Raw genomic sequence first — 27,728 nt, 5'->3', positions numbered from 1 at the left:
CGCCATGATTTCACCGGTGACATGCGCTACCATAAAAGCAAGGAGTAAGGACTCAATGAGATGATTTTGGCAGCACAAGGAGGGCCTGCACGCGCCACCTCAATACTTTGGCCTTTTTGCTCGTTGACGTGTGTAACTTACACGTCAAATAATATTTTTTTGCTCCCGTTTCATTTATTCCATTTTAATCTAGTCCTATATTTCACACAATTATTTTATTTGGTCTCCAATTCTTTAATAACTCTTCTATTTAATCCCAAATTTCATCTTACTCTGGGCTAATTAAGATCGTGCCAGGGAAAAGAAGGAGATATATTGTAAACCAAGGTTAACCAGGGTAGATACAATATGATTTTATTCTTAAAAAATCTATCCTAAATTCTTTTACAGCTTTTCAATTTAGTGCTTTTCAATTTAATTTCTTTGATAACTCTTCAATTTGATCCCAAATTTTATCCCAGCGGAGGTTAATTAAAACCCAAGGAAAATAAGGGATAAGAAAAGATTGTCTAATTAAGTTTGGACAATTAACCTAGATTGAAACAATATATATATATAAAAAAAAAAATTTATCCCCAACTCTTCAATTTGATATCTTTAATAACTTTTCAATTTAATTATAAATTTCATCCAATTCAATACTAATTAATGTCCAATTGAGGTCCTACTGGAAATACAATAAAGGATGTAACCAGAAGTGATGTATTGATTAAAGGCTGTGAATTTCACGTTTAATCTAGATTGAAATGATATTTTTTTAAAATTTCATGTTTAATGTTGTTATAATTTTTCAATTTCATTTTAATTTTTAGATTTTATTAAACACAAGACCAATTAATACTCAATCAGGGAGAAACAAGAAAAGGAAAAAAAGAAGATAAATTGTCTAATTGAGTAGCTCATTGTAGCTGTGTTTATTACTTGATTAGATATAATATATTGTTGTTTTTTAATTTTGTTGTCTATTTTTTTTAAATAATTCAATCATCGGACATTTAATTATTTTATATTTAATCTAATAGGGTTAAACAAAGGTTAAATCATCGGACATTTTTTGTTTGGTGCTCTATTACTGGGCCGATGCTGTCGCTGATGCTGATAAAATAAGAGAGAGACGCAGACCTACCAAAGCAGTACAGTTAAAGGAAGAGGAAGGAACTCCAGCATCCAATTTCGCAAACTTGTCTAATGCTTTGATCATTTCATTTCCAGCATTAAAAAAAAATGTTCTATTCTTCTGCTACTGCAACGGGCACTCCTTCCTCTCTCTTCCTCCGCACAGCCGTCACTCCGTCACTCCTACTCCTACGACGCCGTAATCTTTCAGTTCTGAGATCCGAAAACCCTAACAAACACCTCCGCCTCTCCGCTTCACTCACCGACACGCACCCACACTTCTCCTGGTCCTCTCCTCCACCTCCAACTGACGATGACCACTTCAGAGGCTGGGCCTTTCCCGAATCCCCTCCACAAAGCAACAACAACAAGAAAGGTTTTTCTCCTCTTCCTTTTGCCTTTTTGCTTTTCCTCAATTTCACTTTAGTTTAAATTTTTATTCAATGTGGATTTCTAGGGTTGCCGAAAATTGTGATTATTGCTGGGATTGGGACCTGTGTTACTGCTCTGTTAGCTGCCATTGCATATTTCTTGCTCTCTAGAAAAGGTCGGCCTCCTCACTGCTTCAATTATGCCAATTTCGTGTTGCTTCGGTGCGTTATATATATATATTAATATTAATATTAATATAATCTACTGTTATTACAGGATTCGAGTTCCGATTTCATAGTCCAAGTTCAACTGAGACCACCGTATATGATAAAATTGAAACTAATATGTCTGACGAAAATGCTGCCGCTGCTTCTGACGCAGCCATGGAGGGTGTATCTGATGCCACCGGCATAACTCTCCATAAGGGTGCGTTAAATTATGTCTCCTCTCGAGTGTTTCGTTGCTCTTAAGTTCTGTTAATGGTATTGCTCGTTTCTAGGGTTTTGCGAACTTTATTTTAGTAGAAAAGAAGCCAGCGTTATCTGCAATATACAAATTGGTTTGTGTTGTTATCATAATGGGTCTATAATTGAAGCTTATTATGAAGATATTTTTCCTTTCATGTCTTTCCATTGTCTTTTATTTCCTTTTTCTAAAACGAAAATGTTGCAATGTTGGTCAAATTCCTCTGAAATGTTTTGATTTGGGTTCTTGAATGTATCCATTTGTCTTGTACTTCAGAACCTGCAGAGAAGCTTGAACGTGTGAAAGTGTCGGTTTATGTGGATTCTAACCAACTGGAAACTCTATCGGCGTTAAAGAAACTGAAGGTTTGTTTTCAGAGACTTTTTATGCAATTAGAAAAGCTTGTTTCTTACAAAGACTCATTGTGTTATTCTCAATTTAACATATGAAGTTGTACAAAGTCATTTGATTTACTTCAATCTTGCTGTCTCTACTTTGAATGCCTAAACAAACCTTGAGAGGCATATGCCAAACCCTTTAAAAGTTCCATCTCCTGGCTGATTGGGAGGAGTGTAGGGATAGAACTTATGGATGTGCACCTCAGACGAATACCATAGAGATATATGATCTGCCAGAGTTGGATTGAAAATTACTTCCTTCATTGTCAAGTAGATGTCCACAATTGCTAAAGCATATTTCTATTTGATTATAATCGTTGTTATCTTGTGATTCTGGTAATCTATGGATTGTATTCTTTCAACCCTAAGTTCTGCAACTTCATTGCAGTTTTTTATTTTTTTAAAACCTTCAATGCTTTATGTCCAGTTCTGAGCATGAATTTCTTGACTGTAATTAAGGTACACAGATCATTGAAGATGATGTAGCGGCTGATGAATTATGCACTAGGAGGGAATATGCAAGATGGTTACTCCGTCTAAATTCAATGTTGGAAAGGTAGCAACCTGTCTATGCGTCTGATGGAATTATAATTGTGAATGCTTTTTGCAAGTCTGCCTCAGCAGCTTTTTTTGGTTTTAGGAATCAGAAGCATAGAATTGTTCCATCCATATCACTTTCTGGTTCAGTAATAGCTGCATTTGATGATCTGGGCGTTGAAGATCCAGATTTTGAATCCATCCAAGGTAAGGCTTAATCTTGATTTTTGTTTCTAATCAAGATGGAGTTTGTTGTTGAGTTCTAAAACACTTGTTTCCGGGTTGCAAAAAGCCCTTGCTGAGTCTGGCATCATACCCAGCAAGCTATCAAGGACGAATTCCTGTGCTGACAGTTCTGATGGTAGCAGCTTCTGCTTTTACCCCGAGAGGTATGGAACATGCACTAAACCATACATTTTTCCATCTTTTCCACATAAGCCTTTTCTTCTTCCTCTTCTAAGACCTGGTCCTTTTCTTTTACCCTTTCTTCTTAATATAACATATCTGGAGGTGCAGGTTTATTTCTCGGCAGGATCTGATCAGCTGGAAAGCTCAATTAGAGTATGGTTTTTTACCAGGAATAACAGAACAGGTTTCAAATTTGATTCTTAGATTTATTAAATTGCTTAAAACGAAGTAAAAATGAGCTTGGTATTTTCACCAGCCTTTCATGTCTATTAAAACCTGACTTGTCTACAGTCCAGATGTCAAAGACTAAAGTATATTATATGGATGTAAAGGAGATAAGCTCAGATGCAACACCTGAACTTCTTACCGACATGTTGGCCGGGGACAGGAGCATCATCAGAAAAGTTTTTGGTATCTTCGCCTTCTCTTTCCCCTCCCCTTATTTCTTTTCCTGTGACTATAATTAGAGTTTTTTAGCCTTTTGACTTTTTGACAACATACAACTCAAGTTATTAAATGCATTCTGTTGACTACCTTATGCAAGACCCACATGCATGTGTATATTTAACTCCTCCCCTGTGGATTACCACTACACGGAAAAAGAAACCTTAGGCTTGTACAAGTCTCTGTAGGATTCAGAGTTTAGCGATTTCAAAGCAAATGCTCGTGTCATAGAATTACATATGAAGATTATGATTCCTTGTTCAAATCTGCACAGGACAGAGCAGGCGGTTTCAACCAAATAAACCTTTAACAAAGGCACAAGCAGCAGTTGCTCTGACAAGTGGCAGGATGTCTGAAGCAATTTACAATGAAATATTGAGGCTGGAAGCAGAGAAGTCTTTAAGGCAAGCTGCAGTGAAAGAAATTAGGAATGAATTTCTTGAGAGAGGAGATATAAAAAGGTTTTGGGATGAGAAGATGAATGAAGAAAAAATCCGAGGTTTTGAGGTTGAGAAGCTTTATATTGCCGCTTTACATGATTTGGAAGAGGAGAAAATTGTACAGGTGAAAACTTATGAAGAGTATTTGAAGGAGAAGGCAGCTATGGATTGTCAGAGGCAACTGCTGCTCCATCTGAAGGAAGAGGTTGATGAGATGTCAGAAAGGCTTGCATCTGAGAGGTCTGTGTATGTAGCTGAGCAGTGTAATCTGCAGGAATTGCTTGGTAATTTACAGTTTAAGCAGGAAGTGATGCTTGATACAAAATCTATACTGGAAGCTGAAATTGAAGCTCTTCGAATCCTCAGGCAAGTATTACAATTCAGTCTTCATGTTGATTGTCTTTATACTCATTTGCTGTATGGCTGTTGTAATACTTTTCTGAAGCTGTTCTGGATTTATAGTTTCTCTTTTTAACACAGAACTAATTCTTCTACTAGAGGATATAATCAATGCTATCATTATTCACCGCTGATTTGGTTGTTTTCAATTTGGAATTTGCTCTGTCAGTATGAGAAGTAACGGCATCTGTGATGAATTGGAAGTCTGCTTCCCATCATGGCATGCAGAGCTGGAAGTGCATGTCTAAGAAATCTATTGATAAACATGATGTATTTTCTACTATTTCAAACAATAATCAGTTCCTAACCTTAACTGATACCTGTTTTCATCTTGGATCTGATGCTATATTTAATGAAGATCGTCTAAGAAATCATGCTATTCCAAATTATTCTATTTTTTGTGAGCATAATTTTGCACTGAATAAACCTTTTTTTTTTCTTTTCCCGTGTTTGGTAATCTCCCTTTCTGTTAATTTTATGATATGTTCACGGTTCTCCTTTTCTAATGACTGGAAGCAATTAGTGCAGATCTTGGGTAGAAGATGAGGCAAGGAAAAGCCAAGCCCGAGCTAGAGTTCTGGAGGAGGTTGGACGAAGGTGGAAATGGGACAATCAAGCCTGAACATACCAGTGCCTTGGCAGGACTTCCAATAATTACCCCCATGTTTTTTCATGTAGGGTTGTATAAGATACCGCGGATGTGAAAATTGATTCGTGAATTGTTATGGGGGATTTTGGTTTCTCTTCTTCTTTGTAATATAGTCACCATGTATGTTGCTACTTCTGGATTAATTAATCAAGCAATTTGAGAATAGATGAGATACTAGGGGATATATCAGGAGCATTTGTTCCTCCAATTTGTTTCCATTTGGTGGCAAGCCTTTAATAGTTTGTTCAACCCGAGAGTCGATGCCAGTTGGAGCTGTAGTGATAAATGCCTCAGGTTGGTACGGCCGCTGTTTCCATGCTTGTCTGTATGATGACTGTTCTTGATGAATGAATTCAAAGTGTGTTCTCTATCTGCTCTTCGAGAATACCAAACTGAAACGAAAGGTTGGAAGAGTGTTTTCATCCATGGTGTTCATCTGAAGAATATGCAGAAAAACAAGTTTTCATGATACACCTTTCGTAGTTCCATGTATGGGGAAGGCTAGGAAATCTCCAGGACAATTAGTAATGTGCCGTAGAAAGTTTCCGACGAAACCCCTTAAGTTGAAGATGCTGCGAGCTCCTATCAATTCTTTGGACGGCGAACGAATCATGGAAATGCTATGATTACAGGAAGAAAGTTAACATCAGGATAGGAGCTCACATCCTGTGCTGGCTGTACTCGACTTCACATTCTTGTCAATTTACCCCAAGCATACCCACCAAGAAAGTGCTGGCATCAAGTGATTAAGCCATCAAGTTAGGGCAAACTAGTAATTTGGGGAAGACGAGTGCTTTTGCATGACTTCCTGAACTCAATTACCGAAAGCTTTCAAAAAAAGTCATTGCCGCCCATGCACTTGAGTTGGCGGTGCAAATAGTCTATGTGCGTGTTTCCACCATAAGGCAAAAAGCCAAGATTTGTGGTTCAATCTGGGCTTCACTTATGCTCAGCTCTTCAGTATTCAACCATGCTTTGGCTCCAGTTTCTTTGCCCATTTTCTTCATAACACCATACCTGGTATGCCTTCTTTTACCCCGCCCTCAATTTTGTTTTTTCCTCGTAAATGCAAATGTAGATTTTTCCTTTTTTTTTTAGCTAGGAAGAGACTACTTAATTTGTCTTCTCCAGAACGAGGTGCCTAAACAGACCCCATGTGGTTATAATTATATTATTTTCAGGAGACCACAAAAAAAAAAAAAAACTAAAATAATGAGAGCCCATTCTTCTGGATTGGCTTGGTCTTTTTGGATGATAATTTGGCTGCTACAGTGTTAGACAGTGGTGACCACTCATTTCTCATGAAGCAGAAAAGGGATATTTGCTCGTGTTTTTGTTTTGCTTCATTTTTTTTTTGGCCATCTTCGATTTATCTCATGGATATTGATGAGTGGTAGCGTTTCTGTCAAATTTGTCTGCTCCTGAATTTGCCAGCTCACCCTCTTGATAGAATTTTTTTTTCTTGGATTCATTTGCATTATTTTGTCAATGGTGCTTAATTCATGACTAGAAAGCAAAGACAAATAGATTGCTGTACGAAGATGTTACTTTGTGAGCTTCTCATATCCTGGAGTTTCCCCCAAATATGCCATAAAAAAAAATCCAAAATGAGAGTAAAAGGTCGAAGGAACCCATGAATTTCACCAAATAAACCAAAACTTTTTAGCTAGAGATAAGAAATTCTAGAGAAAAGCCAAAAAAGGGCGAAGTGTGAAATGATCAACCATTCACAAAAAAGTTTGCCTCACTTTTTATATGCTTGGCTAACTTCTTACATAGGCTCCAGTCCATTAAGCAAACAGATGGGAATTAAATTTCAACCTTGCTTCTACAATCCCACTTGTTCAATCTTTCCCCTTCCTCCTGTTTCAATCCCAAGAAGAGGGGATCCACCGATCTCCATGCCCTTTGAACTAGACCTGCTTCTTAATATTATGTCGTTACTCCACTCCTAAGTACCTGTGCTGATCCCTTGCCTTAAATCAAAGATTTTTACTTTCTGCCAACGAAGCATCCAATGTCGAGGAAGCATGGCTTTACCTGGAGTAAATCCAACTTTCTTAAATTACACCAATTAAACTGTGGTCACTCCTACAATGAAAACGACCATCCAGAAAAGGTCAAGTTCAATCAGATGGTTAGGATTTTCTGATAGATAGCTTGATCTTTGAGTTTTGATCAACTTGAAGCTAGCTAGGGTTTTTAACTGGACAAACAAACACCTAAGTATTGTCTGCTAATAGCAGCCAACAGAATCATTTATTAGGAGGCTTGAAAAAAAATAAAATAAAAGACCCCGCAGCTCTCTTCATATTTAACATCTTTTTTCTTTTTTACACTTATACAACAATTTGATGTGATACGTAGGTAAGAAACTAGATGCGTTTGGGGTGGGCTCAAGTAGTTGCTAAAAAATTTACAGTGGTGGTTGTCTCTTTCGGGTTGTTTTCTGGTTTTCTTAACTCTATATATATTCCTATGAAACGAAATGGTAAAATGATATACCTACCAAATTTTTGCGATTTGTTAACATCCTTCCGGAGCAAAACTGGCCACTAGTTATACTGGTGGTTGCTGTAGCTCTTAGCAAGATAGTTGGATGGAATTCAGCTTATCAGGAACTCTTCGTGGACAAACAAGTCGTTGTTTGAGAGGTCCGTAAACCTGATAAGATGATAATGCAGATTTTCCTAGAAACTATATAGATAAAGCAACTGAATTTGCAAATAATTATAAGTTTGGTAATCTGGGTTCTATACAGGCTTTGCACTGTTGTTTCTTATTAAGCGCTATTGGCTGTTGCAGAGTCTGGGTAGCTCTTGGTGCATTTCCAGAGACATGATGGCTTGAATTCTCAGTTATGGAGATAGGGAGACATGGGTGGAGAGGTGCTTTGGGATTGGTTTGTTTCTATAGATGAGTGGAAGGTTAGGATTCTGCTACCGACAATACCTACATGATAGTCAGGTTAGGCTTCCTGGTTGCTGCTTCAGTTGCAGCCTTTGCAGCTAAACAGCTTCATGTAAAAACTGCAAAGTCAACAGACTCTTCAGCCAAGCGTTCAGGTAACAAATTCTACAAGTTTTAGTCATAATTTTGTCTTTTATCAGAAAGCTGAAAGAGTGCATCTATGCTGATATCTACATAAACACATAATATAAGACATGGAGTTAATGTATTGTAGATAGAAAAACTTCCTTAAAAGATTTCTTTTCTATGCTGATATGCTTACATGCTTCTTGCATTTCGTGGTTACTCTCTGGTCGAATTGAAACTCAGAAAATGGTGAAGCAAGCATTGAGCAACATCAAATCAAAGGAGATGACAGAGAACAGTTTACATATTTTGATGATAGCATTAAAGAGAAGGATGTAAGTGTTTACACAAACTTAAATCAATTTTTTATCTCAATTTAGACCACAGAAGTATGTGAGGTGATGTTTTCCATTATTTTCTTTGAATTAATGTGCAATATATATTTCAGGTGGAGGAAGAAGAAGAGGAAGAAGAGGTCAAATTGATTAATAGCATATTTAACCATGCTCAAGGTACTCCACCTGGTATGGAAGATGAAGATATTCTACCTGAATTCGAAGATCTTCTGTCTGGGGAAATCGATTATCCATTACCTGGCGAAAAGTTTGACCAAGCAGAGAAGGACAAAATTTATGAAACTGAGATGGCAAACAATGCAAGTGAGCTGGAATGTTTGCGCAACCTAGTAAGAGAATTGGAGGAGAGAGAGGTAAAGCTTGAAGGTGAATTGCTCGAGTACTATGGGTTGAAGGAACAGGAATCAGACGTCGTTGAATTGCAAAGGCAGCTCAAAATTAAGACCGTTGAGATTGACATGCTAAATATTACCATCAATTCCCTGCAAGCTGAGAGGAAGAAGCTTCAAGAAGAGATTTCGCATGGAGCGTCTTCCAAGAAGGAATTGGAATTGGCAAGGAACAAGATAAAGGAGCTTCAGAGGCAAATTCAGCTTGATGCTAACCAGACGAAGGGCCAGTTGTTATTGCTCAAACAACAAGTTTCTGGTCTTCAGGCAAAAGAGCAAGAAGCTGTGAACAAGGATGCAGAGGTTGAAACGAGGCTGAAGGCTGTGAAGGAGTTGGAGGTAGTAGCTGTGGAACTTAAGAGGAAGAACAAAGAGCTTCAACATGAAAAGAGAGAGTTGATTATTAAGCTGGGTGCTGCTGAAGCTAAATTAACATCCCTCTCCAATTTGTCAGAGGTAAGAGCCGCAGTTTTCGCTCAAGAAATTCTTAAGCACATTCTCGAGGATTTTTCATCTTTTTTCCTCGGTACATTCTGAGGTTGGATGTTGGCGTATTGTTTATGCTCGCCTTTCATTTTAAGAGAGATGCTGTCGTCTTATCCAATCTGTAAAGCGCAACATGTTTCCTTTTGACAATGGGTTCAGTAGTGCATAAATATTCTGGAGAATTGAGGAACAATTAAACATGCTAGGTGTTTGGGCTTATTTTCTCCTAATCACCTTTGTAGTTAACATCTTTTCTCTAGTAACTGCTACGCAGTAAAGGATATTTAGTTTCGGCAAGTTTGAGATACGAAATAGAACAAAATAAAGTATTCATGGATATTTAGGAAAAGCTTATTTCTAGAATATAGTTAAACATATTCAGTGGACAGAATAATTAAATTTTTGTTTTATAACTTAAACTTATGATCTGCGTTTGTTTACATGATTGCTTAAATTTTCATCTCTGTGCTTTGTCTAATGGTGCTGCAGACAGAAATGGTTGCCAAGGTAAGAGAGGAGGTCAATAATTTAAAGCACGCAAATGAAGACCTGTTAAAACAAGTGGAAGGACTTCAAATGAACAGGTTTAGTGAAGTTGAAGAGCTAGTGTACCTTCGTTGGGTCAATGCATGCTTGAGGTATGAGCTCAGGAACTACCAAACACCTTCAGGAAAAGTTTCAGCTCGTGATCTCAATAAAAGTCTGAGCCCCAAGTCCCAAGAGAGGGCTAAACAACTACTGTTAGAATATGCCGGATCAGAACGAGGACAAGGAGACACAGATATGGAAAGCAACTATTCTCACCCATCTTCTCCTGGAAGTGAGGACTTTGACAATACTTCCATTGACAGTTCTTCTAGCAGATACAGTTTCAGTAAGAAACCTAATTTAATTCAAAAACTGAAGAAATGGGGCAGAAGCAAAGATGATTCAAGTGCCTTTTCTTCACCATCCAGATCCTTCTCAGGAGTATCTCCAAGCAGGTCTAGCATGAGCCACCGACCAAGGGGTCCGTTGGAATCCTTGATGATAAGGAATGCAAGTGATACTGTAGCCATCACCTCATTTGGAAAGATGGATCAGGATGCTCCTGACTCTCCTGGTGACTCACTAAATTCTGTTGCTTCATCTTTCCAAGTAATGTCTAAATCGGTGGAAGGAGTTTTAGATGAGAAGTATCCTGCCTATAAAGACAGACACAAGTTGGCCTTAGAAAGGGAGAAGCATATTAAGGAAAAAGCAGAAAAAGCAAGAGCAGTGAAGTTTGGTGACAGTTCAAATTTTCAGTTTGGAACAAAGGGGGAGAAAGTTATACCCATAACTTTGCCAGCTAAACTTTCCCAAATAAAAGAGAAACCAGTTGCCTCTGGTGAGTCAGGTGAACAATCTAGTGATGGTAAGGATGTTGATTCGCAGACAGTAAGCAAGATGAAATTTGCCCACATCGAGAAGAGGCCTCCTAGGGTGCCGCGGCCTCCTCCTAAATCATCTGCTGGTGCTCCAGTTGCTACAAATGCCAATCCTTCAGGTGGAGTGCCACCTCCACCAGGTGCACCACCACCACCACCTCCTCCACCTGGTGGACCACCTCGTCCACCTCCTCCACCTGGAAGCTTGCCAAGAGGAGCAGGAAGTGGTGATAAAGTTCACCGGGCTCCGGAACTAGTAGAATTTTATCAGAGTTTGATGAAACGCGAGGCAAAGAAGGATACATCATCTTTGATTTCTTCAACATCTAATGTATCAGATGCTCGCAGCAACATGATAGGGGAAATTGAGAACAGATCATCTTTCCTGCTGGCTGTGCGTTAAATATTTGCCTTTGATTTTGTTTTCCTTCTTATTTTTCTCATAAAATAGTCTCACTGCCCTGATCTGCTAATGCAAAATTCCATGTGCTGGATCCAGGTGAAAGCAGATGTAGAAACTCAAGGTGATTTCGTCCAGTCATTGGCAACTGAAGTTCGAGCGGCTTCCTTCTCCACCATAGATGACTTGGTGGCCTTTGTAAACTGGCTCGATGAGGAATTATCTTTCTTGGTATGTCGTTTACTTCCTAGTGGGAAAATTTGGTAGTTATCTATCAGAGCTAACGACTTTTTAAAATAAGAAAAGGGATGAGGGATCTCATGCGGTTCAAGGGCAAAGATAGTTTCAGGAAATATGGAACACATATACATTCCACATTCAAATCATCACGCTAACCCTTAGTAATATAGCTTTTAATACTATTATCTCTCATTCAGAATTTTCTTTTAGCAATAACTCACCTCCAGAAAACCTACGAACTCTTTGCTTCCTTCAGTGCTTTAACTGGCACAGTGGAAGAATAAAGAGAAACTTCACCTGCCAAATATTTCCAAATGTAACATTTCCTTGGCTGCTAGGTTATTGTTCAAGACTGATCACATCAATTCATTTATTTTTATTTTTATTTCTTTAGGTTGATGAACGAGCAGTTCTCAAGCACTTTGATTGGCCTGAAAGTAAAGCTGATGCATTGAGAGAAGCAGCTTTTGAGTACCAGGATCTCATGAAATTGGAGAGGCAAGTAACCTCTTTTGTAGATGATCCCAACCTCCCTTGTGAAGCTGCTTTAAAAAAGATGTACAAATTGCTCGAAAAGTAAGTACACTCTTCTTCTCATGCTTCTTAAATAGATTATAGAACTCCGAGAAGATTGGAAACTTACTACTTACTACTTACTACCATATTTTGTGTATGGGATTCAAATTATAAATAGTATTCCCCTAGGAGTTGTCGTGGTGGCCTGATATCTTCTACCATAATAAACTGTTAGGAGATAGTTTATTCTTTCAACTGGCTTAATTTCCCGTCTTATGTTTCTTTTATTCTTTGCCAGAGTGGAAAACAGCGTTTATGCACTATTGCGTACAAGAGACATGGCTGTTTCACGATACAGAGAATTTGGGATCCCAACTAATTGGTTATTAGATTCAGGAGTTGTTGGCAAGGTATGCTTAAAACGAGAAGATATAATTTTTGATGTATGTATACATGGAATTAGTTATGAAAATGTTTGTGCTCTCTATCTTTTGGCTCATAGAATCACGTTTTCCTCAACAATTGCATATTTAACAGGTTAAATATTATTCATCTGTTGATAGATATGATGAGCAAGTTTATGACCAAAACTCATACATGCCGATAATTCAGCAAGACACATTTTGTCTTGTTAAAAATATGGCCTTGAAGACAGCTTTATGCCATTGCTGTGACAGCCTTTTTTTTAGCGATGGATACAAAATTTACTCATGATACGAGAATAATTTATGTTTGTATCAAGTATCCATAAAAATGCAGATCATTAAGGGAAAAACTTCCATTGTTTCAATACCGAAGTTGGTCACGTAACATCTTTCTCATTGCAGATCAAGCTCTCATCAGTGCAATTGGCAAGAAAGTACATGAAGCGTGTTGCATCAGAACTAGACACAATGAGTGGACCTGAGAAAGAACCAAACAGAGAGTTTTTGGTACTGCAAGGTGTTCGTTTCGCTTTCCGTGTTCATCAGGTATATTTTATCTCCATGTTAAATTTGAATACTGGAATGCAAATTATCCGGATGGTGATTAGATGGAAACTTTATGGTACTGCCAGGGTGGTAGCAAATTATCTCTGGTGTCTATATTTCCATAGCATTTAATCACAGGCTAACCTTATAGCATTGAAATGCAAGTTTCTTATCAATCTGCAAATTTGTCTCTTGACGTGGATCTATTTCCAGTTTGCTGGAGGCTTTGATGCAGAGAGCATGAAGGCTTTTGAAGAACTGAGGAGCCGTGTACGTTCACAAATGGGAGAAGAGAATAAGATGGAAGGGTCATAATTTTCTGTTGTATATTGCGTCATCTCATTTCTTGTCTTCATAGAACATCATATAGATTGGATATTGTAGAAAAAACCAGTCCAGCTTGAGCCAACAAAGGTTAAAGTTACTTTATACAGGGAAATATTTATAAATTTTATTGTCCTTTGACCGTCTCAAGTTTAGTTTGGGGAAAAAAAACGCAGGAAAACGGATTTCAAGGTAGCATAGCGTTGTTAAGATGCTATGAAGTCGACATGGGCTGAATAGCTGGAAGTAGAAAAAAAGGATTTGTAATTGCTCAAGACTTTTGGCAAGTGAATAATCACACTTTCAACTTCACCTCGTTACAGAAACTTGAAACCAAAAAATATAGGCACCAGTGTATCCTGGGCATTAGACTTGTTTGGTTAAATGTTCAGTTAATGAGGGAGTGATATTTGTTAATGGTTTCTCAGTCGATACTCACATAAGATTTCTGTTTTCTGTACTGCTAGTTTATCAATTAACATTGTCCTGCTTTAGAAGCTAAGTTAATGAACTCTATGGCGTCTCAAAGACATTGAAAATCCACGGTAATGAAATATTAGGCGTAAATTCGCATCTCGGTGGGAAGTAAAGAGGCGATATTGTGTACTTCGCTCTCCGAGGAAGGAAACTGTTACAGAGAATCCCTCAGAAAGCCTGTGAGGTATTTTTTTTCCTCTTCAAATATGACCTTCATGCAAAATATCGTACAGAAAAGATTTCAGTTTGGATGCATAGATAGTTGGCAAAATGGGTAAATTTCTCTTTCCCTTGATGATTCAAGATTCAAGATTCAAGATGTTTAGGAATAAGATAAATCTATTGATTAATTAGTTGATTTTTTAGTTTAAGTAATCTAATTTATTGTTCATAGTCAAAGCATTTAGTAACTTGATATGAAAAGCCTAGAGGGTTGGTAACTAGTAATAGATGATGTTTGGTAAGCTAGGTAAACGGTAGCTGTTATCTGCAAAATGTATCATTTCATTAACATAGAGACTCTCCAATAATAAGATCAGTAGCTTTATTGAATGAGAAAGTGCAATAATATTCTAAAAAAAGATGCTCTTAATACACACACACACAATAAAGAATGAAGAAATTTTGAACCTTTGACTTGAAAGAATCATGTTGTATTTATAACCTATGAATTTTATCCTTTCTTGGAGATAAAGAGTTGGAGTGTAATTTTATTTTTGTAATATTTGGATCTATTAGTAGCCCCCTAAGTTTTTGTAGTATTAATCCATAAAAACTTATAAAAATACCTTATTACAATGATGAGTTCATCGATTTTTTTTCATATAAGAAAAGGGATTGAAACCCCGAGTAATAAACTAGAGAACTTGTGTTTGGGTATGCACCGTGTTTAAAAACATTTCTAAGTATGTAGAGGGGGGATTATGGAGAAACTCATACTTAATTTTTTTTTTTTTTTTTAAGAAGGTGAGTTGAGATATAAAAGGCTTCATACTTAAAAAAAAATTTAAGTGGCTGAGAAAAATCTATAAAGGGTAAGCCTATACTTTGAAAAAAAATTTAAGAGCTGAGGGGAACTCCAAAAGAGTGGTGGAAATCCATGAAGGGTGACTCCTAGTTATACCCATACTTAGAAGAATTTCTAAATGGGGGAGAGGACAAATCCATTAAAGGTGGTCTTATTGAACTAGAAAAACCAAGTTCATCCTTTAAAGAGTGGTCGCACTAAAGTGTGAGAGGTATGTGGCCTCCCTAGATGGCATAATGCATGAAAACCCTTAATTAAAGAAAAAAAGATCTCACTAAATAGTAAAAGATCTGTGACCTCTCTTATGATGGCGTGGGGGTTTGAGAGCTCCTAAAAGGTTTGTAACCTTCTTTGTGATGGTGTGGGAGCTTAAGAGCCTCTCATTGAAGAATGATCAATGGTGTATGAGAGATATGTGACCTTTTTAGGATGACATGAGATATGAAGGCTCCCTATTAAAGAGTGGTGCCAGTTCGAGACTGTATTGGAGAGGTGGAAGATCCAAGATCAATCCCTAATAAAATGGTGAAAGGCCCTTAGACATCACTTGGAGAATAAGGATCCAAGATCAATCCATAGCAAATTGATGAGAGATTTCTAATAATCACTTAGAGAATGAGAGATCTCAGACTTATTCTTAGCGAATTGATGAGATATCTCTAGGCATCACTTGAAGAATAGAGGATTCTAAATCAACCCCTGACGAATTAGTGAGAGGCCTCCAAACATCACCTAGAGAATATGAATCCTAAATCAATCCCTGACAAATTGGTGAGAGCCCTTTAAGGAGATTAAATCAATCCTTTCTTAGAAAGCATCTAGAAGCTCATACTGAAAATCAGTAAATGGGGAATGTATGTCAAAGATATATTATTTTCATTTAAAAAATAAACTTGCATTTCTATTGAGTATGCATCCTAAGATGATCTGAGTAATATATATATAAGGGAGGTTATTAGAAGTAACATGTCTTGAAAGTGGCACCAGGGTGTTTGTTTTGACTACCCTGATAACTTCAAATGAGTGATTCTCAGGATTTATCAAATGACCATGTGTTGATCCCTTGTGGTTTTTTCTCGAACTTTCATTTCTATTAAGAGAATGATTTTACCTTGAAGGTTCTTGGTTATCCAAGGGGCCTATGTCATAGAAAAGCAACATCTTCCACCAGTATGTAATTTTCCATAACTTGTTTCACCTTGAGCAGACTTTTGTCTGCTAAGGCATACAGTTTTATCCAAAAGGTATGTTCTCTTACCCCTCTTATCAAGGCCTTTAAAGCTATTAGCTCAAGCGATTCTTTTATCTTAAACATCTTCTCATTAAACCTCTTTAAATATACACATGTAGATTCGTTTTCTTATCAGGTAACATCAAATAGTTTCATGGAGATTTTCTTGGCGGGTATGTTGATGCTAAGGCATGCCACTAGCTTAGCACATAGATCATTGAACCCATCAATAGAACTTAGCTCTAAATTATTGTACCATGCATGCGCAAACCTCCAAAAAGTTATCGGGATAATTTTGCATATTGAGTCACTGTCCAACTCTAAAACTGTTGGTTGAATGGAATTTAAATGTTGTCTTCAAAGGCTACAACTGTTGATGTACACTTCCATGCACTCAAAGCTGGACACAATGTGCAATAGTTGTAGGTAAAGAGCAACAATCAGATTTATTCCAAAGGGTAAATGACCCCGAAACCAATAGCCACCATCAGATAAAATCTGTTATCGATGCTCCACACATCAATCTTGGACAGTCAAGAACAAAAGCAAGAATACATGAAAAGTAGTCTCTTGCAGTCACACTATCGCATTGTGATTACAAGACTTCTGTCAAAGAACTTTGCACCTCCCACCTTACCTTGAATGTTTGTTGGGAGACAGATTACACGTCTCTGGTCCCCTGCTTCAACCAACAATTCAGATCGTCCTCTATACTGCATTTATTAGGAAAGCATAAAAAAATATGTTAAAGTTACTAAACAAACTGATTAAACAAAAAAGAAGCAAAAAGATCTTTTTGCAACTATCCCACCAAAAAAAACAGGATACACAGTTGATGATGCCTAAATCAGCTAATTGAGTAAAATTTGTGAATTTTTCGCATTAAAACCATGAATTCATACTTTTCATTATTGGAATTAAAGCTACTTAACACTTGTGCAATAAATCTACAGTTCAAATAAGGATCTTCTTTTCCATTTTAAAGGCTCATGGCTTTTATTCAAGGCACCAATCAAATCTGCTAACTACAATTGCGGAACTAACATGAATTCAATTTACAAAACTAAGCTCAGATTATTATTATATTTCAAGAGACGCAAGTAGCTTTCTGTATCCTCTTAATTACAATGACTTAAATGCCAGAATATCGTACTAATTCTAAGAGATTAATCCTTCCTAGGAGTTCATTTTATGTATCCTCTTAATTACAATAACTTAAATGCCATAATATCTAACGAATTCTGGAAGTGCATGAAGCTACTCGTGTCTCCCTTGGAATAATATCCCAGGCATATGAATTTCTCTTTTTTCAACCAAGAATCAAAAGAACTGCAATTATAGAAAACACTTTCTGAACTACGATAAAAGATTTCACAAGGACCTTCCGACCTATAATATGGAAAAAAGGGAGGTTTTTCCAGCCATTTAACTACTATTGCAAACTGAAGTAACTAAAACAAATTTGGACAGTTTGTGAAACATGATAAAGATCTTTGGGGAAAAAAAACATATGAAGGAAAGGGATATACTTGGTATAGCTTGATCTCTGACTTGTCAAAACCTGGCATGAAAAGAGTAACTGATTTTTCAGCTGCGTCAAACTTCACTGGTGGTGCCATGCTATTGCTGTGACTTGCTGGCAAAGAAAATAAAGTTCTTGCATCATGACCAACAGTGTTTAGCATGACTGAATTCCATTCAGGAGGGTAACCTATTGAGATGTGTGGAATGAAAGCAAAAGGCAAGGGCAAAAAGTTTTTCTTGACTCCTTCCAAAGATTCTTCATTGAAATGTGGTGAAGAAATTCCAATTGCACCAGAAACTTGCGCACCAGCTTGGAGGGTACAGCCCCAATAACGCAAAGCAGAATTCACTGATGTTGGAATGTTTGGGTCCATCACAAGATAGCATCCAAATCTAGATGGTTCATAAAAAGCAGAAGATCCTCGCTGCAGTATAATAAACACAAAATCCTATCAAGTTTGTGTAGAAATGGAGAAGCAAGAAGCGTGAATCACATTTACCATTAGCATTGTTTCCAAACTGTCCCATATTTCAGCACTCGTTTTCCTGTTCAAATTATATTTGCTACCACTTAAACTCAATGCTTCATCAACAAGGCTCACGAGTGAAGGACCAGCCAATCTCCCAAGATCAGTCTTCTCGGCCAAATTCCTCAGATATTTCAAATACAATCTGAGACAGTTATGTTGTTCAATACAGACAGAAATATGAGAGAGAGTTGAGTTGGGGAGGTTAGAAATTCAACTAACCTTGCTTTACTAGCTGCTCCTATCATTCGAAGAGTTTCATCAGTGTTGACTCCATCATATACTATTATGTCAAATTTATCTCTGTTGGTCTGGTTAACATTTAATGATCCTGCAAGCCCTGCAAGTGCATATACTGCAAAAATAGAATCCATTGCAGGAAGCACACCAAGCTCTTCTCCAACCACCTTCACATTATGATAAAAGATACAGAACATTCAGTGGGAAGTGCACTATTTGATGACTATGATACAGCACAAGCATATTGAGAGAGCCACTACATACCTACCCCTTCGAGAACTCCTTGAGTCATCTTAAGACGAGAATCGGCTTGCTTCAGCCGATCAAGAGGCTCAAGAAGCATCTGCAGATATCAAGAGCAACTATCAATGCGCCCGCACCATTACATTAAAATTTTGAAGTTCCATAAGGAAACAAGAAAAAAGAAGTGAAAAAACACACTTTACTGGTTTCCAACCTAACAGCCCAAAGGTTGTCACCGCACTCGGTAGGAGAAGTTCCAATCTTATAGTTCAGTAGATATTCAGCAGAGGGATCTTGGGTCTGTATCACCAAGCATGTCCGAAGCCCAGACATTGCATAATGCTGAATGAAAATCGGCAAAACAAAGCAAAAAATAAAAAAATAAAGATCCCACCACAACTTGCACAAATTGCGTAAAAAATAAAAACAAAAACTATGCAAAGTAAATAAAACCAATGTTTAAACTTCTACATTCCCATCATACTATCCAGCCTAAACTAGTAAGAAGAAATACGGTGTATTAACTATCTTCAAATTAATCTACAGTAGAAAAAAGTGACCAAAAGGAAATTCCATCTGGAAAAAACTTTGGTTTACTTTTCTTAAAGTCTCCTAGATATCATTCATCTACTTTGATTCAATCACATTACATTCCAGTCTACCACATCACAAGCATGCATTTGATTCAGACAGTTCAAAATCATAAAAGTATCGTCTCTTCGATAAATTATTAAAAACTGCAAACAGAGATCATAAGGCCATAGTTCCATCATAATGCCCTTACTTTAACTATAAATTTCAGACTTTTAACCCATGAAAAAAACACAAAGTAAATATTAACATAACTGATTGAATACGGCAAAAGAGATTGAAACAAATTGACTTAAGTTGAATAGCAAGAATTCAAGGAAAGAAGAACCTGGGCAGCGAAAATTGCAGAGGTAGTCTTTCCAGAGCCACCTTTGCCTATAAAAGTGACCAACTTTGATGAAGAATTTTGATCATCATTATCATTCAAAGTAGCAGCAGTAATGGATGGAGGAGTAGCTGTTGTTCTTCTAAGCATCTTGATTTTACAAGTTCGCTCTAAAAGAGAGAAACCAGAATCTGGGTTTGCAAATAGCAAAGGTGAGGAAGAAAAGGTAGCCATCTTTTGCAAATTCTGGGCAAATTTCAGCGGGTCTTATCGCATGGGTCAGTGACTCGGTGTTTTTGAAGGTGGAGGAGCTGGTCTCTTGTCCTGTTTGGCTTTGGTTGTTAATTAGTTAGTGAGGTAGCGATGCATTTCATAGTATTTTTTCTTGTAAATATATAAAAATAATTATTTTTTATATCAGAAATCTAAACTATTTAAAAATACTAAAAAAAATTAAATTTAAATAAAAATAATAATTCAAAAAATTATAAAACACAATTTCAACTTTAAAATACAAACATGTAACACTTTTATATTCAGATGTTGAAATGAAATAAGAAAATAATATAAAAAATTGAAAATTGATTATAAAAAAAATAAAAACACGCTAATTAGGGCTAAGTTAATCAAAATATCCATTAAACCTGTGATCATCAGAAATATATAAGCAAGCTAACCGAATTCTTGTTATTCAAATAATCTAATAAAAAAAAATTATAAAACTCTTTTGTAGAATAAAAAATAATGTTATCTTTTCAAACTCGTGATTCAAATCACTAGACAGTAATTAAAAGAATATGGACCATATTTAGTATAAAAATTAAATGAAATAAAATAATGAGAAATACAATTGAAAAATAAAATAAATTAAGAGAAGGATAAAAAATAAAAAAAAAATAACAATCAAAATAATAAGGACCAAATTAAATACAAAAATCAAATGAAATAAAATATTGAGGCATAAAATTGAATAAATAAATAAATCAATAAAATGATATAAAAATAGCAATAAAAAAATAAGGACCATATTAAATATAAAAATTAAATTAAATTAAATTAAATATTAATGGATAAAATTAAAAAAAAAATCAACTTTAAAATGCATAAAAAACAAAGTAAATAAAAATAAAAAAATAAAAATACAAATAATATAAATACAAGCTAATATGATATATTTATTTAAAAAAATAATATGAAATTTGAGACAAGAGGAAAGGAAAAAAAAATCCACTAAGAGGACGTTTGGCATTGTAGTGGAAAAACACTTTTTAAAAAATTTGATTTTTTTTTTTAAATTAATATTTTTTTAATGTTTTTAAATTTTTTTAATGTACCGATTTCAAAAAAAAAATTTTTAAAAAATAAAAAAAAATATTATCTATATATTTTTTTTAATAAAAAATATTTTAAAAAATAATAAAATCTACACTCTCAAACCACGCTATAAAATCTTAAATACAACCTCCTCCATGCATACATACTTGCGCACTTGATCACAAGGAAAAAAGGTGACACAACGCTTTCAATGTTATTGTTGGATGTGACATTTGGTTGCCAGGAAATGCAGCACGCATCACTCAAAAATGCGGGAGCCTTTATCTTGTTGCTTGTGTTATGTAGGTGCCAGTAATTTTTTATTTTTAATTATATTTATATTTGTGAAAAAAACTGAATTGCTTTTTATTTATATTAATTATAACTAAAAACCATTAGGAAACACAAAAAATGCCTCTTAATGTCAGTTTTTTTTTATATATATATTTTTTAATGGTAGTTTTGTTATTATATTATGCAATCAAAGCATAAAAAAACCTTATATCCGTGTTAAAAAAACCTCTGATCCAATTTTATTTTTTATGCTTTTAAAAATATTTAAGTCATTGCAGTGCGTGTTAAAAATATAAAAAGAATAATATATCCGTGGTCAACATGACATTGACAAATAAACCTTATAGAAAAAGATAATTTTGCTCCCAACGACCAATTCCTTGTTGTAAAGGTCAACTATTACAATCCACATTCAGGGTCACAGGACACGCACGGAGCGCCCCCCCCCCCCCCCCCTTTTTTTTTCTTTTTTTTTTTAAATACGTGCAGTGCAGTTTTTTTTTTGTCACCACTCTAAACTCCATCGCCTCCTCTCTCACGAGCACCGACAAGAGAATGTGGTCGAAATATCGAATTGGGGTGATAATTCTAGAGTCGGGAGAACATATCCCCACCACCCTTGATTGCCTGAAAAACAATAATATCTCGCTAGATTGGTCGCCAAAGAGACAAATCTAACTAAAATCGACAGGAAATAAGGGAGGCCCCAAACTAGACTTCACCATCTCCGAGTCTTCTTTTTTTAAAAACCACCAAACGCCGTCCAATTAGGTAGGATCTTTGGCATCCTTTTCCCTCCTGATCTCCATCAATCACCAACAAACATGAACGATATGTTATGGTAGATGTACCACCCACACAGTCAATGTTTTAGCACGTACGATTTTATTTTGAACTCAACAAAAAAATAAATTATACACATATTTTCCAGACCATGCATATATTTACCCGGGGACATATATATAATTGGATGCCTCTAGCTAATTGGCATCTTTGACAGCCGGAAATGAAATACTCGGCAAGGGACTGGCCCTAGGTGACCTTGGCATCTGAGACTGTTGATTCCCATGACCATCATAGAATATCACACCTGAAAATTCCGGTGGCTGACATTTCTCTCCCATCAAGATTGATTTTTGCCACAGCCCACCTTCTTCCAATCCCCCGGCTTCCTCTTTAATTCCAACTCCGGGTACCGTAGCGTCTTCATCATCAGCACCATCTTTTTTCCTGTCCATGAATGGAATTGCCTTGTTACTAATTTTTGGCCGGAGTTTCTTAGGCGATGCTAATGGTGATTTATTAGGTGTTGCACATTTGGAATTGCTTGTTGCAGCGCCTGAGTACTGATGCTTCTGCTGGGTGCGCCGCCGTATGCTATGTTTGGCACATAGCGCCACAAGAACAGAAACTGAGATAAACAAGCCAATTGCAAGTGGGACGGACCCTTCTATGTGATGACCGACATGATCAGCCATGAGTACACGTACCATGTTTCATAGAAATGGTTGTGGAAAAATGAAAATGGCTGCTAGCTTGCTAGAGTTGTTGCACGTTCTTGTTGGCGATGATGAATGGCATGTATATATACACATAGAGAGAGAGAGAGAGAGAGGGAGGCGAAGTAAACTATTATTAGCCGGTGGAAGGTGAGGAGAGACGACTTTTTAATATTTCGTAGTGCCATAAGTGTCTTTAAACCTACAAAGGCTTGTCTACGTGTTTGTTGGGAGTCTTAGCACACTAATAATTAATATGTATGAAAAGTCATCTTACATATTCATATTCAGATGATTAACATTAGCAGCTTGGTTATTTATTAATTGCAAGTGAAGGTTCATATATATCATTTATCACTGAATATATCTTATAAATCGTCCAGTAATATCTAGTGCATTTACTTCTTGCAATATTGTAAGGGAGTAGTTCAGTCAACGCTAACGTATGAGGCCGACTTCCAAAGGTTATTGGAAAAAACATTATTAGGGATCTTTTAATTAGTTTATATATATATATATATATATATAAAGAATACGCGCGCAAAGAGGATCACTGACGATGGTTCTATTTCTTAGTCTTTCTTACTATAACAAAATCAAGAGATCAAAAAAATAAAAAACTCAATTATTCGTGTGATTGATTAGTCAAATACTATAAATTTACTAATAATTCATTGATCCACACCACAATACCGTTTCCTTGTTTCCAAATAAGCTGTGGTTTATAATCTATATGCATCTACTGATTTGCAGATAGAATTAGTCAAATGCTCCTCTATTGTATTAAAGACGTATTCGTCATGCTATTGGCAGCTAGCTAGACAATTAAATGAATTAATTGGAACGAAGATTAATTATGATAAATATCGTGCGATCATTATCATTTGATTGATCATCACCATATTATATAATTAAATTTCAGCTCTTTTAAGTTCCGAACCTGTGTGGCAAACAAGATGTCACGTATGATTAGTCGTCACCTTTAAGATATATGTCAGGCGCGGTGTTCCATGCATGTATATATATACACGTATACATAGATAATACGTGCAAAAGGCAGAAAATATGGTGTTGGTATCTGCAAACAATTCTTGATGTTTTAACTTTCTAGATGAATGTTTTGTGGACAGCCGATTTCTACATACTGGTTTGGGGTTAGTGCACCTTCGACTTCACGCTTAATTTACAAAACCCGGGGTTTTACCATCTGTTATACAAAGTGATATCGTTTTCAATTTGTACTTCTACTTTTTTGTGTCTATTTCATTTGAGACATAGTTTTAATCTTGATTTGATTTGACTCTAGCTAGTGTGGCATCCAATTTATGTGTAATTGATGATGTATCTCTAAAAAAAATTTCAATCAAATATCCCAACTTAGTTTTCCATGCAATCGTAGAGCTTATTTGAAAATAGAGTTGTAGTTATTTTTTAAAATACTTTTTATTTATAAATATATTAAAATAAAATAAAAATTTAAATTTAAAAGCATATTTTTAACTAATAGAGCTTTTATTGACAAATAAAATTCAATTTAAAAAAAAAAGTTTAAAATCAGATGTTTAAGAACTCAATTAGATTTTGTTGAAAGATTGATTGAGTTTATAAAGGGTTTGATAGCAAGAAAAATTGATTTTAAAGTTTTAATTGGAATAAATTAAATTTGGGAGTCAATTTAGTCAAAACTTGAAGGAATTAATAAGTTTGGAGACTTAATTTAATTGAACTTGGAATTAGTTTAATTAGTGAAATCAGGGGTTTAATTGAAAAAATACCAAAGTTTGGGGCTGATTTGGGTCAAAAGTGCAAACCATTAAAGCGCAAGGACCATTTTGTACACGGAGCCGAAATGCAGGGGTCCAATTGTATTTTATCTACGGGCACAATTGCAAATAGCCATTGTAGTCAAGAAAACGGCGCCGTTTCAAAGGATACTATTCGTCTTCTTCAGCGGGCCAGACCAGTAAGAAGAAAAGCCGCCCCCGCCCCACGATGCATCTCCATTACCATTGTAACTGTCCTGCGAGTCCTTTCATTTGCCGGGCGATCGCATGGCATTCTCTGGCTTTATAAAAAGCCAGAGAAAGGCCACGCGAGGGAGAGGAACGAAAAAACAGGGGGGAACGAAAAACAGAAAAACAGAGGAGACACACACAGAGAACCAGAAGACAGAAAGAACGAAGGAATCAACAAAACAAAAACAGAAGGAGAGGGAGAACGAGAAAAAAAAACGGAGGCATAAAAACAGGGGAAATCACACAGACAGGGCTTTTCACACAAAAACGAACAACACAGGGGAGACACACAGGAGGAAGCGAAAACGCAAACAAGGGGGGTTTCCAGAAGAACGAAGACACAGAGACAAAACCCAGGGGGGACGATCGTACTGGACCAGGAAAAAGAACAACGAAACAGAGGAAACAAAAAAAAAACCGAAGAAGCAAAAGGAGAAGACAGTGGAGCAATACAGGGGCAGAGAATAAAAAAAAGAAAACCCAGAAAAAGGATAGAGTCACGAACAGAGGACCAACAACACACCAGTGCATTCGGCTTCGTCTCCAGGCAAGTCTCTTCTTTGCATTATAATCCATGCTACTGTAGCTGTGAATTATAATTCACTTGCTATAGTAGCAAGTGAATTATACTTCACTTGTTTCTTGTTTCTTAGCAGGCGTGCGTCGTCACGAACGCCTGCTGCTCAACCAAGCCGGCCGGTCGGATCCAATCCAATTGTACTGACCGGATTCAATTCAGCTCAAAAATAAAAAAATATACAAAAATATATGCATTGATTTAATTTATTTTATTAATTTATTCGATGACATTAGAATCATGAATACTATATGTTTTTTTAGACTATATAATATTTACCAACATCCAAAATTGAAAATATTCATTGACGCTAGAATCAGGAATATTACAAACAGATCATCGTAACATAAACCAACAAACTCTTAGTAATTGAAGACAAAATCAGCAATGCAGCCTGTCTCAAGTAGAACGCTCAAGGAGTGATAATATCTTTCTTTTTACGTAACCAAACTTGTACCATAAAATCTCTATTAACCAGTTAAGATTTTTAGTGATTATAATATTAGATGATGACTTCTTAAATATGGATCTTTTCTATTTAAGAAAATGATGTTAGAAATATGTTCTTTACGATTGATTTTTTAAAGGTTGTTGCGATGTTGGGTGCGATAGATGGAATTGAAGAAAAAAAACATATCAAGAAAATAATTGAAAAAAAAAATAGCAATTAAAAAAAATAATGACAATATTTGATTAAAAAAACTAACAAAAGCAAACAACTAGGGATGAAATTTAAAATAAAATTCAATTAGAAACAATCAATGTAAATAAAAAAATTGCAATTAAGAGAAGAATAATTAAATCAAAAGAAAAAATAAATTAAAGGGTAGGTATAATTTTTTGCATGACCAATACGCAATCTAAGAAAAAAAAAAAGAAGGAATGAAAGAGAAAAGAAGAAGCTAATTAACACCAAATCAAATCTCATTACTATACAAGCGCCACTTAGGGAGGAAGAAGACGTTGAAACGCATCAAGATGCGATGAAAGCTTGATTTCAACCACCATCATCAAAGAGTAACAAATTTACATAGTAATGATACTTGTGTAATTTAATTGTTCTTGACATAATTGAAATGATCATACGACCCTTGGACCAAAGGTTCTAATTGTGTGTGCTATCTAAAAGCAATACAATTATTACATTGTTATTAAAAAAAAATAAAAAAAATGGTGCTACCCTTAATCAAATTAAAAATGACAAATTGGTTATATGCAAAGAGCATCTTGCCTCTCAAGTAAAGTTTTAAAAAATAAAGAATGAAGAGTAAAAATGTAATTTCATTCTAGCCCAAGACACATTTCATTAGGGATGAGTTATAGTGAAAAATTTACATAATTTAGTATTTTATTTAATTTTCAAAAACTCAGAAGAGCCACAATTATTTCTATTCTTAGAAGAACAACTTGAAGTTACTAAATATGCTGAAAAATTAGAGAGACATGAAGTTGTGAAATCTAAATGACAACATGAAGCCCATGAACATGTTGAGATTAAATTAACTAAAGAAAAGCTATAACAAGTTGTTGGAATTGCTCACAAGACTAAAGTTGGTATCAAAGAAGAATTAAGTATGGATATATCTTCCAAATCAAAAGTATCAATGTTGGATCAATCTTTGATTATTAAAGAAAAATTCAGTGCATAATATAAAAAAATAAATATAATTTTTTGTTCGATTATTAGATTAAACTAGTATTTTAATAAAAGATTCTAAAATCTCCTTTTCCTATAGAGATACAATTTCATAATCATCAAAAGGTAAAAAAAACCTTAAAATAAGATTCAAAATTTACTACTTAAAATTTTCTTTCCTTGTTGTGTCAAGATTTTTTAATTTTTCTATTTAGATTAGAATTTTTAACTTAATTATGATTTTACCAATTATAATGTTTTTCTTCTATTTAAACAGCCTTATAAACTTTCTTTATATTAAAATGTACAATTTCTTATTAAAAGTAATTTTCCAGAATTGTATGTATGGGAAATTGTGACTTTCTTTAATCTCAGTCCTTTTTTTTCTGCTGGTCTTGCGAGGAGCGAGGTTGAAGGCCCGAAACCTTGGAGGCTGGAACCTTGTGTGGGAGATTTGAAACTGCGATTCATTGCGCGCATTGGATGAGAGGCCACTGCTAATCCCATCAAAAAGCTGGATTTATCTCTCCCATTTAATTTAAAATAATATAAAAATGCAAGTTCTGGTTACCGCGAATCAAATAATTGTGTATCCATACATGGAAGCAGATGGAGTAAATTCTCCCGTTCTTGCTCAATATATCTCCAGGATACTCTAGCTCTGTAGATTTTAGTGTCATCCAATTTTATGATTGCAAACTGACTGATATATAAGTGTCTAAATTAAGATTATATTGAAACACATTCTAAAAAAAGAGAAAGATTACATTGAAAACGTAATGTTTTTTTATTGAATAAAGGTGTTGAAAGTTTATTTGCTTGAATTAATTATACATGATGGTGGAAAAACTGA

At 35.6% G+C, this 27,728-nt stretch overlaps 4 protein-coding genes across 4 annotated transcripts; 2 read left to right on the top strand and 2 right to left on the bottom strand.

The window, feature by feature from the left end:
• The first annotated feature begins 1,098 nt into the window (after positions 1 to 1,098).
• Positions 1,099 to 5,436, top strand: LOC118047520 (uncharacterized). Its single transcript, XM_035056842.2, has 11 exons — positions 1,099 to 1,492; positions 1,574 to 1,663; positions 1,765 to 1,914; positions 2,230 to 2,318; positions 2,819 to 2,907; positions 2,992 to 3,095; positions 3,181 to 3,277; positions 3,405 to 3,480; positions 3,593 to 3,707; positions 4,015 to 4,546; positions 5,108 to 5,436. The coding sequence occupies exons 1-11, from the start codon at positions 1,225 to 1,227 to the stop codon at positions 5,199 to 5,201; spliced, it is 1,704 nt and encodes a 567-aa protein (XP_034912733.1). The 5' UTR covers positions 1,099 to 1,224; the 3' UTR covers positions 5,202 to 5,436.
• A 2,198-nt stretch (positions 5,437 to 7,634) lies between these two features.
• LOC118047506 (protein CHUP1, chloroplastic) lies at positions 7,635 to 13,501 on the top strand. The gene is made up of 10 exons (XM_035056827.2): positions 7,635 to 7,882; positions 8,034 to 8,293; positions 8,508 to 8,599; positions 8,713 to 9,465; positions 9,985 to 11,298; positions 11,404 to 11,535; positions 11,939 to 12,120; positions 12,359 to 12,470; positions 12,888 to 13,031; positions 13,245 to 13,501. The coding sequence occupies exons 2-10, from the start codon at positions 8,185 to 8,187 to the stop codon at positions 13,344 to 13,346; spliced, it is 2,940 nt and encodes a 979-aa protein (XP_034912718.1). The 5' UTR covers positions 7,635 to 7,882; positions 8,034 to 8,184; the 3' UTR covers positions 13,347 to 13,501.
• Positions 13,502 to 16,510: 3,009 nt separating this feature from the next.
• LOC118047528 (ATPase GET3D, chloroplastic) lies at positions 16,511 to 19,889 on the bottom strand. The gene is made up of 7 exons (XM_035056854.2): positions 19,544 to 19,889; positions 18,823 to 18,966; positions 18,650 to 18,724; positions 18,364 to 18,548; positions 18,115 to 18,286; positions 17,620 to 18,039; positions 16,511 to 16,803 (listed from the first exon to the last, which is right to left on the bottom strand). The coding sequence occupies exons 1-7, from the start codon at positions 19,772 to 19,774 to the stop codon at positions 16,672 to 16,674; spliced, it is 1,359 nt and encodes a 452-aa protein (XP_034912745.1). The 5' UTR covers positions 19,775 to 19,889; the 3' UTR covers positions 16,511 to 16,671.
• A 2,239-nt stretch (positions 19,890 to 22,128) lies between these two features.
• On the bottom strand, positions 22,129 to 22,641 carry LOC118047538 (uncharacterized). The gene has a single exon (XM_035056866.2). The coding sequence runs from the start codon at positions 22,639 to 22,641 to the stop codon at positions 22,129 to 22,131; it is 513 nt and encodes a 170-aa protein (XP_034912757.1).
• Positions 22,642 to 27,728: the final 5,087 nt, after the last annotated feature.

The sequence above is a fragment of the Populus alba genome, chromosome 10 (genome assembly GCF_005239225.2).
Source record: "Populus alba chromosome 10, ASM523922v2, whole genome shotgun sequence".
Taxonomy (NCBI): Eukaryota; Viridiplantae; Streptophyta; class Magnoliopsida; order Malpighiales; family Salicaceae; genus Populus; species Populus alba.
The sequence above is the reverse complement of the archived record's forward strand: the minus strand, read 5'-3'. Positions and strand labels throughout refer to the sequence as shown.

Excerpts from the sequence above, each read along its gene's own strand:
- LOC118047506 (XM_035056827.2), top strand. The coding sequence starts at position 8,185 with ATGATAGTCAGGTTAGGCTTCCTGGTTGCTGCTTCAGTTGCAGCCTTT. Across the intron at positions 8,600-8,712 it reads ATAGCATTAAAGAGAAGGAT|GTGGAGGAAGAAGAAGAGGA; the intron begins GTAAGTGTTTAC and ends TATATATTTCAG. Across the intron at positions 13,032-13,244 it reads TCGCTTTCCGTGTTCATCAG|TTTGCTGGAGGCTTTGATGC; the intron begins GTATATTTTATC and ends ATCTATTTCCAG.
- LOC118047538 (XM_035056866.2), bottom strand. The coding sequence starts at position 22,641 with ATGGTACGTGTACTCATGGCTGATCATGTCGGTCATCACATAGAAGGG.
- LOC118047520 (XM_035056842.2), top strand. The coding sequence starts at position 1,225 with ATGTTCTATTCTTCTGCTACTGCAACGGGCACTCCTTCCTCTCTCTTC. Across the intron at positions 1,493-1,573 it reads AAGCAACAACAACAAGAAAG|GGTTGCCGAAAATTGTGATT; the intron begins GTTTTTCTCCTC and ends GTGGATTTCTAG. Across the intron at positions 4,547-5,107 it reads GAAGCTCTTCGAATCCTCAG|ATCTTGGGTAGAAGATGAGG; the intron begins GCAAGTATTACA and ends CAATTAGTGCAG.
- LOC118047528 (XM_035056854.2), bottom strand. The coding sequence starts at position 19,774 with ATGGCTACCTTTTCTTCCTCACCTTTGCTATTTGCAAACCCAGATTCT. Across the intron at positions 18,967-19,543 it reads CTGCAATTTTCGCTGCCCAG|CATTATGCAATGTCTGGGCT; the intron begins GTTCTTCTTTCC and ends ATTTTCATTCAG. Across the intron at positions 18,287-18,363 it reads GGAGCAGCTAGTAAAGCAAG|ATTGTATTTGAAATATCTGA; the intron begins GTTAGTTGAATT and ends TAACTGTCTCAG.